This window comes from Rhincodon typus, chromosome 7 (genome assembly GCF_021869965.1).
Source record: "Rhincodon typus isolate 14 chromosome 7, sRhiTyp1.1, whole genome shotgun sequence".
NCBI lineage: Eukaryota > Metazoa > Chordata > Chondrichthyes > Orectolobiformes > Rhincodontidae > Rhincodon > Rhincodon typus.
In genome coordinates, this window is record NC_063338.1 from 10,197,673 (window position 1) to 10,215,617 (window position 17,945).

Below are 17,945 nucleotides of genomic sequence, written 5' to 3' on the forward strand. Positions count from 1 at the left end.
ATCTTGTCATGTCATCCTTTCAGCTGCTAACTGGACTTTTTTTTTTTTAAATCTTAAATCTCAGTCTCCAGAGTCTGTAACATTTAAAAGCACTTTTAGTGTAGTAAACTATTCCCCAGTGGCTCATGAGAGTGTTATCAAACAAAATTTGATTGTAAGGCATATAAGACGACAGTAGGACTGATGATCAAAAGTTTGGTCAAAGAGGCAGATTTTAAGATGGGTCTTAAGAGGCAGTGATGGAAAGGTTTAAGGATAGAATTCAAGAGATTAGGACTGGGCGAAGAACACAGTAATAGAGAGCGGGAAAGATCTCTCTTGGATCAGCTTTCAAAAACTATCATTCCAGTCATTGCCAAAGTAAAAACTCAAACCCATCTGTCACTTTTATGCTAAGAAATATCTTATTCCATTAATCAAGGGATTGTTTTCACTGGGTGAACTTCAGTACATTTTAAGCAATTTCACATATCTTAGTTATTGCCAGTTCTCTCACCTAAAAAGGACAAAGACACACTAGAACAACTCCATCTAGACACACATCACCCTGACTCAGAACTATTCCTTCACTATCAATGTAAATAGATTCAACGGCAGAGCAAAGAGAATTTCTAAGGGTCGCAACAATCAACAATGGTTTCATGTTATCATTAGAAAATTTATTTCCAACTTTTTTTTTTTTTTTTTTTAAATTGAATTCAAATTCCACCATCTACCATGGTGGAATTCGAACTTGGGTCCCCAGAACACTATCTGGGTCTGTGGATTAACAGTCCAGTGATAATAGGCCATCAACTCTCCTGGAAGTTCAAGCTTCTCCAGGATTTCATTTTGCTGATATTAATTACCCTAATTTTTACTTGTTTTTTTCAGTCCCTAGGTTTTCCTCCATCTCTAGTATGTACTTTATGATCTATTACTGCAATTTTCTAATTCCTGGTGACAATTTCTTTCCTTCTGTTTCTCAGGACGCAACATTTACTTTAGCTATCTTCCCCCTTTTTATACAATTGCAGGTGCTCTTAAGTTTTTTTTAAAAAACTCCTGGCTTCTTTAGTTATATTCCATTTTTTTCACTTTTTAACAACTTTTTGGTAGCCTTCAGCTGGTTTCTAAAACAATCCCAATCCACAGACTGTCTGCTATTATTTGCAATACTATAATGGTTTTGTTTTATCAATACTATCCTTAATCACTTCAGTAAATCCCAACTGGCTCTGTCTTGCTGAGTTTTTGTTTCTCAATTTTGCCAAAAAAATTTTGAATTAAGTATTTCTCACTGTCTGGTTGCTGCCATACTTTTAATCCTCTTTACACAATCACCTTAGCCAATTCCCTCAACATATCTACCTTTATGTAGAAGATTCTTATTTATAATTGGAGTATAGTGCTTGCAAGTGTGGTATAGAATTTAACTGTACGTAGTTACTATTTCCCAGCAGATCTTTTACTGTGAGATTATTAATTAACGCTGCGTCATTGCACAATCCTAGATTTAAAACAGCTTTAACCCCAGTTGGTTCCATAACATATTGCTGCAGAAGACTCTCGCAAAAACACCCTACAAACAGATTAGCAACAGTTTACACGTGTTCACAGACTGGACTGAAGTTACACAATCAATTCATGTACAGTTTGCTGTGCATATGTGTGTGTATCTCTCCCCCATCCAAAATAATATCTAGAATTCAAAAGTCCAGTAAAACAAAGAAAGTGGTATTAACTCCCGAACTGTTCCCCCAAAGCTCTTTAGGGAAAGAAACTCGCCGGCCTTGGCCAGACTGGGTTAATTTGTGACTGCAGTCCCATGCCATTCTTAACTGGTTTGCAGCAGGACACGAAAAAAGGCTGTGCCTGCACCACCTTCCAGGGCAAGGGCAAAAAAGGGAATTGACCGATTCATTAAACAAGAAAAAAGCTCAAAGAACTGTGAATGCAGGAAAGTTCAGCAGATCTGGCAACATCTGTGGAGAGAAAGCAAGAGTTAACATTTTGGGTTCGGTGATCCTTCTTGAAAACTTGAATTCCTTTCCACAAGATGGTGCCGACCTGCTGAGTTTTTTTGCTCCTCCAGGAATTTCTGATTTTATTTTTGAATGATTCATTGGTTACCAACAGGGGTGGGGATAGGTGGGTGAGCGCTATCAGGAAGCGAGATGGCAGGCTGGCCTTTATTACAAGGAGATTGAAATAGAACAGTAAGGTGCTGCTACTACTGTAGTACAGGGCTTTGGCGAGATTATGCCCAAGTACTATATGCTTACTGAAGATTCAAGATGGCACCAACACAGGGCGACTCTGCCAGCTAGCTGCAGCATATTTTATTTTCACTTATTTCTTACAATTGTTCTGCACTTTTAAACCTAATTCTAAGTCTGTAAAAATCAGTACCAATGTTCTCTGCTTCCCTGCTGTTATTAGGCTTTTGAATGGACCTCTCAAATTTAAAATCTAATGTTGATCTTTTTGTGAACCTTCTCTTCAGCAGTTAACTTTACGTTCCTTGCCCTGTTCAAATCACCCTATGATCTTTGTACATTATGATCCTCTTCCGTGAGGCAGAAGATACAGAAGCTTGAACACATGCACCAGCAGGTTCAGAAACAGCTTCTTCCCAGCCTTTATTAGACTGACGAATGGACTCCCTAACTTCAAATAATGCTGATCTTGCCTAGCGCACGCCCTGTGTGACGAAACCTGTACGCCTCAGTGTTTTTTTCACCCTATGACCTGCATGTCCTTCCTTACTATGATTTGCCTGTACTGCTCGTAAACAAAGCTTTTCACTGTACATAGGTACAGGTGACAATTAAAAAAAAACTGCAAGGAAAACAAAACTGTTCCATGTACTTAGGTACATGTGGCATTAATAAACCCAAATCAAGCGTATGGAATGAGGTGCCAGAGGAAGTGGTGGAGGCTGGTACAATTACAACATTAAAAAGGCATCTGGATGGGCGCATGAATAGGAAGGGTTGAAGAGGGATTTGGGCCAAATGCTGGCAAATGGGACTAGATTAATTTAGGACATTGCACTGAAGGGTCTGTTTTCATGCTGTACATCTCTGTGACTCTAAGGAGGCTTTGTGCTCTAAGGTGGAGGCACAAAATTGGTTCGAGGGAGGAGTTGTCAGATGGTGAGACAGAGAGAGAGAGATTAAACAGCGGAATTGGCTGGCTTGGGGGGGGGGTGCTGGTTTACTGCGCACCTCTCTGTCACAGGGCCTACCTGTGTGCGTTCTCTGGTGGGCTTTCAAGTGCGAGCTCTTGGTGTAAACTTTCCGGCAGCCATTGAACTGGCAGCGGTGGACCCTCTTCTTGTTGTCGGCCGAGGCGTCGAGGTCGCCTTGTCCGTTCTCACTCATGGCCTTGAGCAGGCCGAGGCCGGCTTTCCGGTGAGCGGCCTTGCTGGCCTCGAGCTCCGCGGCGCCGCCGCCGCCTCCTCCTCCTCCTCCTCCCGCCGCGGGCTTCACCGCGTGCCGGCCGAGCTCGGGCGACGACGGCGGCGTCAGTGACGTGACCGCGTTGAGGCGCGCGGCGTTAACCGACGCCGGGGCTTCGGCCGTGCTCGGGAAGGCGAACGGTCCCGGCCCCAGGCCCGCCTGCTGTTGCTGCAGCGGCAGCTCCTCCTCCTCTTCCTCCTCTAACGGCGGCGGCGGAGGAGGCGACGAGGTGGGGGTGGAAGGCAGCTCGCCGAGCAGAGGGAGGTGGCCGCCGCCCGGCCGAGGGCGAGCCGCCTCCCCGGCTTCGACGCCCGCTCCGGCCGAGGCGCTCAGCATCCAGTCCAGCTCCTCGAGGAAAGGCTCCGCCGCCAGCTTCTTGGGCTCCGTCTGAAGGTAACGCTCCAGCTCGAGGCATGTCTGGACGGGGAATGGGGTGGATATAAAACAACAAACAAAAAAAAAAACAAACAAACGTTATTGCACACTGTCATTTAAAAAAATGTCAACTCATTTAACAAAAACATAAATCAAACTCCCTCAGAGACTGCTCTCGTCGTGCCCAACTTAAGGACACATGTATGGGACTTTTGTGGTCGGCCTCGTATCCTGGGATGGGATCCCAGATCGAGTTGGTAATCCCCTCCCCCATTTCATTCCTTACTCTTCTCCCACTTTCTAGTGGGTTGTGGTACACTTCTAACCCATCAGCCAAACACTCTGCACTTAGAATGCATGCTCGAGGGTTTGACCACCAATGCCTTTCACACCTCCAAAAAAAGTGATCATTTCTGGTGCTCTGCTGGGTTGAGGTCTCTCGTCACCCACCCTCACTAACATCCAGCCTACCAAAACCAGCAATGCCCCTATCTGAACCTGCGCCATGGTCCCACTCTGCTGCGACTTGGCTGACCCACCCCTCACCCTGTCCAGCACTCTCTTCAATTTAAATTTTAACTCCTGTGCTCATTATCCCTCTTTACCCTTGCAATCTCCACTAGCTGTTGCTCCCTCTTTCAAGAGTTCAGCATTTCTCTCACTCTGGACTCTTGAGCATCTTTCACTTCCTTCACTTAATAATGACTGCACTGCCTGCCTTCAGTTATCCTAGTTTTAAGCTCTGGAACTGCCTCCCTAAACCGCTTCTCCTCTTAGAATCTTATTCCCTCTAGGAGTCTCCTTTACGTTTGAATTGCTTTTTCCTTCTGTGAACACCTTGCGATATTTACCTCCCACCCGCATCCCTACATTAAAAGCACTAGGTAAACAAGTTTTTGTTGCTACCATGCAAGGACTGGCTTATAAGAATTAGTAAACTACGCAGAGAACTTTCATCCAAAGGAGCATTGGATCTCTAGCCCTGAAGTCAACCGTTGTCAGACTGCTTCCACCCAGGTAGAAGCATCATCATCTGCTATATTTTCTCACTCATACCCAAGTCAGATGCACAAGTCATGTATAGATATAGTGAGTAATGACTGATTCTATGGTTGTGTTCAAGAGCAATAATTTACTTTGATAAAGCACCTTTAAACAGAGACACAAAGAGATAATTGGACAGATGACTAGTTCAAAAGGTGTAGATTTTAAGGAACATCACAAAAAGCAGAGAAAGGTACAGCAGCTTGGGGAGGGAATTCCAAAGCTCAGGATCTAGATTGAGGGCTATTCTGTCTTGTTAGGTGGAGTGTTTGATCCACAAGTGAGAGACAGTTGCATTTGACTGAATGTGGCAAAAATAGCCATCTCAGTTGTACCAAATTCATTCAGAACAGAAAATAAGTAACCAGCCCACAAAAAAATTCTTACATGAATTTTAAACTTGTTGTAAGATCCAGGTAAACACAGAAACAAACTCTACATTTATTTGCAAATCAACAATTTTGGGCACTTAAATAGCCTGGTCTCATTGTACTGGTGTAGTGTGACAATGCCAATCAACTTTCTGTTCATTGAAACTGGAACTCTCATATAAAAGTTAGACTATTTAGAATTGTTACTGTGTTTTCCCAGACCTTGCACTGAGTTTAAAATTTAAAGTTATGCTGGCATAATGTAACTGTGCATCCACAGATGAATCACAGTGGCCATTTTTTTAATTGGGAACATCCAACTCTAGCATTTATGCACACAGCATATGAGTGCAGAGATTGTTAAATCACAGAAGTATTACAGCACAGGAGGAGGAAATTTGGTCCAGCGTGCCTCCTGACATTAATTGAGCATCAATGACTCGTGCCAGTGTCTTGCTTTTTCACCCATTTCCTTGCACGTCATTTAGATTAAAACAATCTAATGACCTCTTGAACATCTCAATTGAATCCACGTCCACCATACTTCCAGGCAGTGCATTTCATGAGCGAACTACTCGCTGAGTGAAGAAATTTTCCCTCACTTCACCCTTGCTTCTTTTGTGGATCACTTTGAATTTTTGCTGTCTTGTTCTTGTTTCTTTTACGAGCAAGAACAGTCTCTGAGAATTATAGTTGATGAAGTAGATAGTGAGGGCACAAGGCTAAAGTTAGATTTTCTTTTAAATCAGTCTACCATACAACAGCAAACACTATCCTTTATTCTCTCTTTTCTAAACTCCATCCCAGTAATTCTTGCTTGGAGACTAGTTAGTTGTTCAATGTACTGTTTGTCACATAGCACGTGCATAAAACACATGGTTGTCCCTATTTATCAGCAAATGGAAAAGCAGGCCTCCCTAGAATAACATGGCACTGATTTTTAAAGCTGTATACTACTTCTATTTGAAATGGTAACTATAAATCAGGACTTCTGGGCTAATCTGAACTTTGAGTGCAAGTCAATCCTGATCCCCCTGATACCAGGAGTAATAGATTGACAGGCACAATGAACAGTCCTTGATAGTACACTCTAGGCTGGACCAGGCAGCACTGGTTGTGCCATAAGGACTGTGCAAGAGTTCCCATTACTGCTCAAGTCACCATTTGGACAACATCTGGAGACATTATACCACCAGTTCACAACTGGACAGGTAATTAGTTCTATCTACAGGATGCACTACTGCAACCTGCCAAGGATTTATCATATAGAAGGACCAGGGCAGTAAGTGCATTACACCACGATGTTCTCCTGCAAGTCATACACCACCTTGATTTGAACATGCATCAATGCCCCCACATAGTCACTATGTAAAAAAAGTCCAGAAATTCTGCCTAAAAGCAAATCAGGAGCACCTTCACCAGGTGATTGGTTTATCTTCCTGAACCACCACCTTCCCAAGGATTAAACTAGAGAAGTGTGATGAATCTCAATCTCAGAGAGAACAGATTGAAAAAAAAAGTGCAATGGCATTTCAGTGGTGGCTCAGCAGGGAGTGCACGCGCATCAGTCAAAAGTATATGGCTCCAAGTCACACTCTAGGACTTGAGCACATAATCTAGGCTCACACGTTAGTGCAGTTCTGAAGGAGTTATGCATTCTCAGAAATACTATCTTTCAGATGAGTCACTGAGGACTGATCTGCCTTCTCAATTAGATTATAAAAAAATGCTATTCAATGTGTGCTAATATTTATCCAACAAAAACCATGACAAGCTGCATTAAGTCACTTATCAGAGTTCAACCTATGGATCTTGTTTGAATTGACCAATAAGCTTTCTACACTAAATCAGTGATTACTTTTTGAAAGGTATTTCATTGGCAGTAAAGCACTTTAGGAGATCCCTACACATATTCATCCTAAACTTCTCACCCACGTTCCCAATAATGCATTTGTCCTTTTCTTCACGCACAAGCACACTTTCTCCCCTTTGGGGAATTAGTCAGCAAGTACGGGAAGGATAAGCAGGCTTATAGCCAACCTTTTGAACCAGGTCATAAACACTCCAAGTCCTAGCATTGGACTTGAGCCCAGAGCTTCTGGATCAGAGGAACTGGTACTATATCAAACCACAAGACATTTGCTCACAGCACATGCAGCGAATCTCACTGGTGAAGGTAACAGGAATGATCAAAAAAATGCTGGTATAAATGTGGATTAAACGGAGGTTAAAACCTAGGGTTCTGAAGAAACTTGCAGTCAGGCTGACTGAAAGCCCAAAAAATCCATGCTATCAATTAATCACCATACAGATGTTTGATGACTGTTGGTGGCTAATAATACCACCGATGTCCACATATTGGCATTGCCAATACTTCAAGAACAAATGACATGAAGTTCCACACCACATGCTCCCAGCAAAGCCCCATAACATCACGACTCACCGAACGGTACCTCACTGAAACAATTCCACATTCAGTTGGACCTAAAAATACCATACTATATCCTGGAAAATGAAGAGGTGAAAAAGGTCAAAGGTGAGGAACAATTAATGAAAGCAACAGCCTTCTGATTCCCAACAATTTCATCTGAAGTCAACTAGCCAGAATGCATCTGGCTATGTTATTCAGACTTCACAATAAACCCATTGCTTTAAACACTAGCTATATCTCACCACCTGCAACTGACCATTTTGTGTTGAAGACAGTCTGATTGCCTGGTAAAAGAACAAGTTAAAAATCAAAGGCTGTCAACCAGCATTAATGTCGGATGTTTCAAGTCGTGTGAAACTAAAGCCCCAGCTCTGAACGCAATCCAGATAGATGTAAAAGATTGCACAGCATTATCTGAAGAGCAAAGAATTCTCCCAGTGACCTGGCTATGAGAGAGTGTCACTGAAACTTGTGGTGATGTATTCACTGTTGTGACCTCCAATTTATAGAGAGCAAGATTCCTTAAACAGCAGGTGAGATAAATGGTCAGTTAATCATTTCTTGCCAGTTTAAGTGATGGTCAGAATACTAGTCAAATGAGAACACTAGTCAGATTAGAATTCACTTGCCCCTTTTTCAAATTTCCCATATGGATCATGCAAGAAGTTTAACATTTCATCCAAAAGACTGCACCTCAACAGTGCAGCATACCCTCAGTACAGTACTGCAATGTCAGTCCCTGATCATTGTTTAAGTCTTTGGAGTGGAACTTAAACTCTCAATCTTCTGATCAAAAGGTGAGACCTCTATCCACAGCTCCTTGTGACTGCACCTTTAAGGAATTGGTTCACACATGAAGTACATTGGACATTTTTTCTGGAAGACATGAGACTCCATTACAAGCTGCTAATGAGCTAACTATTGCAGTGTGTCTCTATTTGAAGAGGAGAATATTCTGACTCTCCCAGCCTAATTTTTTAAAAATTTATTCATAAGAGGAGAGTATTGCTGGTTAGACCAACATTTATTGAAAGTGATGCTGAGCTGCCTTCTTGAGCCACTGCAGTCCATGTAATGTAGGTACACCCACAGTGCTGTTAGGAATAGTAGTCCAGGATTTTGACACAATGACAGTGAAGGAATGGTGATAGATTTCCAAGCAGGGAAGTGTAGGGCTTGGATGGGAACTTACACATAGGAACACCATAACATGTATGTTGTCTTTGCCCTTCTAAATGGTAGAGATTGTGGCTTTGAAAGCTGCTATTGAAGGAGCCTTTAGTGAGTCATTGTAATGCATCTTTTAGATGCTACACACTGCTGCCACTGTATGTCAGTGGAGGAGAGAATGAAATGTTGAAGGTGATGGATGGGCATGCAGGATACTTTGTCCTGGATGAGCCCTTTGAGTGTTTTTGAAGCTACTTTCATCTAGACACCTGGAGAATACGCCTAACAATGTCTTGTGGATGGTGGTCAGACACTGGTGAGCCAGAAGATGAGTTACTCGTAACCTTTGATCTGCTCTTGTAGCCACAAAACTATGTAGCTGATTTTGTTCAGTTTCTGGTCAATGGTGACCCCCCCAGGACTTTGATAGTGGGGGCCTCAGCAGTGTTAATGCCATGGAGTGCCAACAGCAGATGATTAGATGCTGTCTTGTTGAACAGAGTCATTGCTTGGCATTTATGCAGCACCAATATTACCTGCCATCCATTACTTCAAGCCTGGAGATGTCCAGGTCTTGCTGCATTTGAACATGGACTGCTCCAGTAGGTGTGTCACAAAGGTACTGAATATTGTACTATCATTAATAAATAATCCCACTTCTGACCTTATGATGGAGGGAAGGTCATTGATGAGGCAGCTGATGATTGGTCCTCGGATACTATCCTGTGGATCTCCTGCAATAATGTCTTGGAGCTGAGACGATTGGCCTCCGACAACCACAGCCATCATTCTTTGTGCAAGGTACAACTCTAACCAGTAGAGACTCTCCCAGCGTTTCTCATTTACTTCAATTTTCGTCAAGGTAATCACTCTCGCTTCACCTCTGAGTTTAGCTCTTTTGTTCATCTTTGGACTAACACTGTAATGTAGTCTGGAGCAGTGTGACTTTTGCAGAACCCAACTGAATGCCAATAAGCACATTGTTGATAACACTGTTGACAAACATTCTATCACTTTCCTGATGTTCAAAAGATGACTGATAAGTTGATAATGGGCTGGCTGGATGTGTTCTGCTTTGTGTACACAGGACATAGTTGGGCAGTTTTCCACATTATCAGGAAGATGTCCTTGTTGTTGCTGTACTGGACCAGACTGGCTGAAGGCACAGCTAGTTCTGGAGCAAATATCTTCAAGTATTACTGCCAGAATTATGTTAGGGTCCACAGTCTTTGCAGTAACCAGCACCTTCAGCCATATATTTTTAAAAATACCTTCATGAGATACAAGCATTGCTAGCAAAGCCAGCACTTATTTCCCATCACGAACTGTCCTCAAACTGAGCGGCTCGCTATGCCATTTCAGAGGCCAAAAGTTAACCATAAGGGGTATCTGGAATCACATGTAGGCCAGAACAGACAAGGAGTGTAGGTTCCTCCCTCAAGGAGCCAGATGAGTTTTTAAATTACAACAGATGCTGGTGTCCGTGAAACTATCATGGCATTCAATTCATAGAATCATAGACTCCATACAGTGCTGAAACAGGCCACTCGGTCCAACAAGTCCACATCAACTCACCCCCCCACCCTGTAACCCTACATTTCCTATGGCTAAACCATCTAACCGACACATCCCTGGACATTCTAGATTTATTCATTGTATTTAAATTCTACCAGCTCCTGTGCTGGGATTTGAACCGCTGTATCCAGAGTATTAGCTTGGCCTCTAGATTACCAGTGACATTACCATTTCACTACGGTCCTTCCCATTTCTTCATAGCACGTGGAGTGAATTCAATTATTTGAATGCAGTCATCTATAATGCTGGGGAGGCAGAGATGGATCATCTATTCAGCATTTCTGGCTGAAGCTGGCTGCAAACACTTCAGCCTTAACATCTTTTCAACTGATGTGCCAGGTTCTGCCATTATTCAGGATGGGATATTTGAGGAGCCTTCTCCAGCGAGTTGTTTAGTTATCCATCACCATTCACGACTGGATATGAAGGACTGCAGAGCTTGGATCTGATCTAGTGGTTTTGTGATCACTTAGACCTGTCAATTGCATGAAGTTTCTGCTGTTTGGCATCTAAGTAACCCTGTGGTGTAGCTTCACCAAGTCAACACCTCATTTTTAGACAAGTCTGGGGCAGCTCCTGGCATGTCGTCCTGTACTCTTCACCAAACAAGGATTCTCTTTCTTAATTAAAATGGATATGCCAGATCATGGAGTTATAGATTGGTTGACTCCAGTTCTGCTGACAGCCCACAGTGCCTCATGGGCATTTTGTTTGGAGCTGCGAAATCTCTTCCAAAATCAATCCCATTTAGCATAGTGGTAGTGCTACACAATACAATGGAGAATATAAATGTGTAGATGAGCTTTTGCTTCCACAACCTGCTACAGGTAGAGTTATGAGAATAAAATCATGTACCTTTTCCTGTTGTTGGTTTCTTCCACCTGCCACAAATCCAGTGTAGCAGCTATACCCTGCAGTTCAGTCTGTCGTGGTGCTGCTAGGCCACTCTTGGTGATAACCATTGAAATCCCCCATTCAGTGTACTGTGCCTTTGCTACCTTCAATGCTTCTTCTAAATGGTGTTCAAGATGGAGTAATAAGATTCATCAGCTGATGGAGGGAGTTGGATGGTATGTAACAGGTAGCTTCCTTGCCCATTTTTGACCTGATGCCATAATATTTCATGGGGTGCAGAGATAATGTTGACAGTTCCAAGACCACATCATCCTGACTGTATACTGCTGCATTGCCACCTCTAGTGGATCTATCCAGGTGGCACAAAACACACCAGGAACAAACACAGAACTTGCTTGAAAAGCTCAGCAAGTCTGGCAGCATCTGTGAAGAAGAAATCAGAGTTAGCGTTTCGGGTCCAGTGACCCTTCCTCTCCGAGGTCACTGGACCCAAAACGCTAACTCTGATTTCTTCTTCACAGATGCTGCCAGACCTGCTGAGCTTTTCAAGCATGTTCTGTGTTTGTTACTGATTTACAGCATCCACAGTTCTTTCAGTTTTTATTTAGTAGAAAACATACCAGAGATGACTACGTGATAGTTATTGTTGCTAAATCCTCCAGTACAATCATTGTTTGCTTGACTACTCCGTAGTTCAGTTTTTGATGCAAGGCTACAGAAAGTAATAGGAAGACTTTGCAGGGTCAACTGGACAGTGCGCAGTTTTTGTTTCTAGTGCCTGATCACTGCAGATTGGTCTTTCAAGCTTCATTTTTGAAGCTTTTCCATGTGATAATACTGTGAGACTTGCTAGGCCATTCCAAGGACAATTAACACTCAAACTCATTGCTGTGGACCTGAACTCATGTGTAGACCAGACTGGGTAAAAGCGACAGATTTCCTTCCCTAAAGAGCATTACTGAATCAAATCGGTCTGTGCAAAAATCTGGTGGCTTCACAATGAATCATAACTCAAATTGGCTTTTTATTCTGGATTTATTTATTAATTAAATTTAAATTCCCTCATCTGTAATGATGAGATTTAAACTTATGTCTAAATCATTAGTCCAATAACATAACCACTATGCTGTGTTCCCAAAACAACCAGAGTTACATATCTGTTTTCAAATTCTACAGTCCCTGCCAATGCTGGAGTTTTAAAGATTTACCCAACCAAATCAATGTTCCTACAATGCATGGTCCACATGAAAACACAGATCTGTCCTGTTCAAGCGGATTGCAAGATATTGCAGTAACACTGATGAAAATCAGAGCAAGTGTGAGCCAGTCACAAATGCTGAGCCTCCTCGATTTTACCTGGAGGAGCTTCAATCCGCTCAGTTATTTTTCTGCTCCTGTATCAGGTCAATGATCAATGTATGTACTGTAATTGAGTGGGAACAGAATAAGCATTTCACGCACACAATTTTACAGCTGAAGAGAAGGAGGAATCAACTGGCCTCTTTGGAAAAGCACACAAGGGACTGGATGAAAGAGGCACAGAGTACGTAGATTCAGTGATCTGAAAGCCTAAAGAACAGCTTTCCAACTCAAAATAGTGCAGGAATTTAGATGCCGACTTAGCACTACAGTGAGAAATGTTTAAATTGCCTCTCTGGCAGGCAGCCAGCTGTAAAGCCCCCTACTCAGACACCCAACATAAGCGGGCACGCAGAATGCTTCCCAGCAGAAAGATTACATGGCAATTAGGAGAGAAGCCATTCAAAACTAACGGGTCCTGGAGGCAGCCAAAGCAGCTAATGAAATGGGACTTCTGTCAGCACAGTCCAGTACTAAAGAAAATTAAATAGATGTTAATTACCCTGCAACAAAGACGAGAGCTTCTCTTTGATGCTTTTGTTGCTTCTTGGAAGGGGTGTATTTCTTTGGGGGGGCGGGGGGGGAACTCCATCTTCCTCTTCCTACATTTCTGTTCTCCAATTCTGTAACTTCCTCAAGTCTAAAACCCTCCATGATTTCTGTGTTCCTCAAAGACTGACAGTCACTCTTGTATTGCTCTATTCATTTACCCCACTATTCGTGACCATGCCTTCAGGTGCCTAGATCTGAAGCCCTGGAAATCCTTCCCTAAACTTTTCTACCTCCCTCCCTCCTCTTCTAAAGATGTTTCTCAGAACATCCCCAATTTCGGTCATCATATCTCCTTACATATGTCGAATGTCAAATCTGATTTGATCCCACATCAGTACACCAGCACTTGAGATATTATTATGTGAAAGGCACTACATAAATGCATGTTGTTGCCTGACTGTTGGCATAGCTCAGCCAGTAACATTCTCAGCTCTTTGATGCGAGACCAGCCTCATTCCATAGTCAACCTAAGCTGTTCTTTTTGAAACTGGAATTCCACGAGGGCTGCACCAGGCAAGCGCAGCATGTTTTCTTCACGGAAGTACGTTGAATCGTTTAGGTTTTAAAATCAATCCGACGGCTTCATGATCACTTTAACCCCCTACTTGGTAGTAGATCTTGATTTTTAACATTTTCTTAAAACTGAATTCAAGTTCTCAAACTGCCATGATGGGTTTGAATTCCAAATCTGCAGATTATAATCCACTAACCACAAACACAGCCTTTTCGCAACCTAACCACACACTGTCACTCAAATGTTGTGACAAGTAATTGAGGTTGCAGAGTCATTGCCAAACATGGTTCCTTTTCTCATTGCATATAGGATTGTAGCGGCATCTAGATTAGGAATATGGGGAGGCAGCAGCCTGGTGGTGTTATCACGATTGTTAATCTACAGACCCAGCTAAAAAAAAATCTGGAATTAAGAGTCTAATGATGATTATGAATCTATTATCAATTGTCAAAATAATGCAAGGATTCATTACTGTCCTTTAAAGAAGAAAACTGCCATCCTTACCTGTTCTGGCCTACATGTGACTCCAGACCCATAGCAATGTGTTGACTCTTAACTGCCCTCTGGGCAATTAGGAATAAGGTGATAAACACTGCCCTAGACAGTAATGCCCTCATCCCATGATTGAATAATAAAAAGAAGGAAGTAGGCCATTTGGCTCCAAGCTTTCTTTACCATTCAATATCACAGCTGATTTGTTTGTACTGAATGCCACATTCCCATCGATGCCCTAATAACCTTTGATTCCCTAGCCTAACAACAATCATCCTCTATCTGAAGAATCTATCTCCATCTACCTTTTCAATGGTCCTGCCTTCAATGTTTTTTTGGCAAAGTTCCAAAATCTCAAAACCCACAGGGGGGAAAAAAAAAAGATCTTCTTTGACCTAAATGGGCAACCTCTAATTTTAAAATAATTTTTAATAACAATGGCAAAGTTTAGTATGGGACACAACCACAAAAACATCCTTTCCACGACCACCCTATCAAGGCCATTCCAGACCTTCTACACTTCAAGCAAGTCATCCCTCGTGCTTCTAAACTTCAGTGGAATCAGTTGCACTCTAGGTACTGCCAGAGCGCACTGGTGCTAGTAGCAGCAGCCTCGCCTCTCCCTCAATGTAGCACTAGCCCTGGCTCTGTGATAACACTTCAGTGGCTGAGTTGGAAGGTTGATGGATCAAGCCCCACTCCAGATGGGCCTTCAGCACAAAGTCCAGTCAGGTATTGCAGTGCAGACCAGAGGGTGTGTTGCAAAATTGGAGTGTCCATTAACTAGCAGCCTCACCTATCCCATAAATGGATGTAAAAGATCACATTACAGTAGTTTTAACAAAAAAATCAGGAGAATTCTTCCCAGTGTCTTGGGTAATATTTATTCCTCAAACAACGTTATTGAAAAAAAATCATTTAATTGCTGCTTGTGGGACCTTGCTGCATGTGATTTAGTTACTGAGTTTGTTACAGTTCCATAGCAACTACTGGGCGGGCGTGGGGGAGCCTGGCTAGACGGCCAGTTTGTGATGCACAGTAATGCCAACAGTGTCGATTCAACTCTTGCACTGGCTGAGGTGACTATGAAGGACTCTGCTTCTCAACTTCTCCCCTCATCCGAGACATGGTGATCCTCAGGTTAAACCACCATCAGTCATCTCTCTCTAATGACAGAGCAGCCCTATGGTTTGGTAAAACTATGCCATAGAGACTTTACCATAGCAACTACAGTTCAAAACTACTTAATGCCCTATGGCTCTTGGTAAGCTTTATAGAGATCCAGTTCTTTTTTTCTATTAGTTGAACATATATTGTACCTATGCCCTGTGTACCAAAAAATACCCCCAAACCTGGGATAAATGTATACATTAAAGGCTTCATTACAAAGGTAGGTGTCAGAGGAATCAAAGGAAAAAAAAAAGTGACAAAATGTGTTTCAAAACCACAATTTCAAAAAAGGAAAAAGCAAGCCCCCTGTTTGATGCAATGGTATATTTGCCCAGGCCTTCACATTGCCCATTTAACTGTATTCAGTTTTTTATTTGCCACTTGACACCCACCTTTACTATCATGTGACCTTCCCAATCCACCCCTCCAACCGAGACTTCTCGCCCTCCCTGTTCAGGAGTGATGGGAACCACTTTTTGGTCATAAACAGGTAATGGTGGAAATCTGGAACTCCGTACCCTGCAGAAGACTACTGAAGCTCAGGGAATCAGTTAAAAATTTCAAAACGGAGTTGATAACTTTTGTTAGCTAAGGGTATTAAGGAGTAAGGAACCCAGGAAGGCAGATAGATTGGAACGTGCAAAAAGCTCTAGGGCTGAATGGTCTCCTGTTCTTATGAATATAAACGCATTGCACCCTCTCTCCTTAGCTGAGAAAAATAATACATTTAATGGACATAAAAGGGAGGAGCTGTAGTAATTGTATTTAAATTGCATCCAAACCCAATTACTGTCACTTATTTCTACAAGATGGCTATCCAAATTGGTCTGTTTCAAGTGTCCTCCAAGTAGACATTACATAAAAGGGACCAATACACAGAGAAAATGTGAGAGCCAGAACAGCCTGCAGCGAAGGCTTGCTAGTTTTATCATCATGCTGTACACATTTCTGGCTGGAATTATATTCATTGTGAGACCCATTTAAATTTAGATTTCCACACTGTACAGACAACCCAGACACAATCAATCACCAGCGGTTGGCAACTAATAGGATTAGAATGGGGAAGCAGCTTCTCTGATGTTACAGCACATCAGCTAATAAGGCAGCAGTTCCCTTGAATCACAGCCTACTTTTATTACATTAACTTCTTCCATAAGGATTAAGTTTGATTCAAATAGGATTGCAAGCCCAAAGGTCAAACCCCAGAGTTCAAATTGCAGCCAATCAGATTAGATTATTTCTTTGTGGTCATGTTATTTGATTATGATTTTGTTGTGACTGCTCAGTGCAATGCTGTTCAATTTTCTTGTACCAACACTGCTGAATTGCATTTTACATTTGGATCTTTTACCTCCCAACTCTAAATGTCACCACACCTGGAGTATTGCGTACAGCTTTGTTCTCCTTACGTAAAGGATATAGTTGCCATAGTTGGAATAGTTGGCAACAATAGGTTCACCAGACTGAACCCTGGGATGTTAAGATTGTCCTAAGTGAAGAGATCGAGGAAGCTGGGCCTATATTCTCTAGAGTTCAGAAGATGGAAGTAAATTCTTACATGGAGGCAGGAGGGATGTTTCTCCTAGCAGAGGGGCAGGGGAGGGTCTCTAGAACTAGGGGGACAAAGTTTCAGAATAACAACTTGGACTGAGATGATGAATTCTTCACACTCAGAACGGTGAATCTTTGGAATTCTCTACTCCAGATGCATGTCGTAGCTCAGTCTCTGAGCATGTTCAAGACAGACAGGCATTTATCTTTAACATTTAAAAATCAAGGGAGATGGGGATAGTGCAGGAAAACTGCATGGAGGTAGAAGATCAGCGACGGTCTAGTTAGAAAGGCAGAGTAGGTTCGACAGGCCGAGTGTCCTAATTCTAATGCCATGTTCCTCTTGGTTCGGTAGGCACACATATGCTACATAATTAACATTTCAGATGCTTTCTCTTAAAATGTGTAAATTTTCAAAAGGAAATTGGACACACTTGAGCTGCTTTGTTGGATCTGCATAAACAACCTAGATTTGGGTGCAGGCCACACTTGAATGTGACAGGCAGCTTCAGTCACTGCTATCAGAAAGCTACTGAACAAGCACTTGAAGAGAAATGTTTGCAGGGCTGCTGGAAAAGGGAATTGCTGAGACGCTCTTGCAGAAAGCCAGCATGGACACAAAGGGCTGAATGGCCTCCTGTTTGTAACTTCCATGGTTCTATGGTTTTGTGGGAAAAAGATCTAAATACTAGACTACAGAGAATGAGTATGAGAGTGGGACTGGTTGGAAAATCTTTTTGAAGGGCGAGTGCAGTCATGATGGGCTAGTGGTCGCTTGCTCTTGCATGATTTAATGTTGGGGGAAAGGTAGAGAAATCTAAACCATGTCGGAAGCATTTCTGTTTCCTTACCCGTGATGAACCTCTGGCCCTGTGTCAGCCATAGCTCGGAGGACAGTATTATTCTCTTGGGAGACTGTAGTGTTCAAGTCCCATTCCACAGAATTAGATATACAATCTAGGTTGACAATCCAGTGCCCATACCGAGCAAGCGCAGCACAGTCGCAATCAGTTGTCTTTCGGATGACATGCTAAATGGAAGCC

The 17,945-nt window shown here is 42.5% G+C and overlaps 1 protein-coding gene across 1 annotated transcript in view; it reads right to left on the reverse strand.

Moving 5' to 3' along the window:
- Nucleotides 1-17,945, reverse strand: part of LOC109911576 (Krueppel-like factor 7) — a 63,783-nt gene that overhangs the window by 20,027 nt on the left and 25,811 nt on the right. Inside the window, exon 2 of the mRNA XM_048599018.1 lies at nucleotides 3,230-3,860. Coding sequence (XP_048454975.1) covers nucleotides 3,230-3,860 — 631 coding nt within the window. The remainder of the gene's footprint in view (nucleotides 1-3,229; nucleotides 3,861-17,945) is intronic.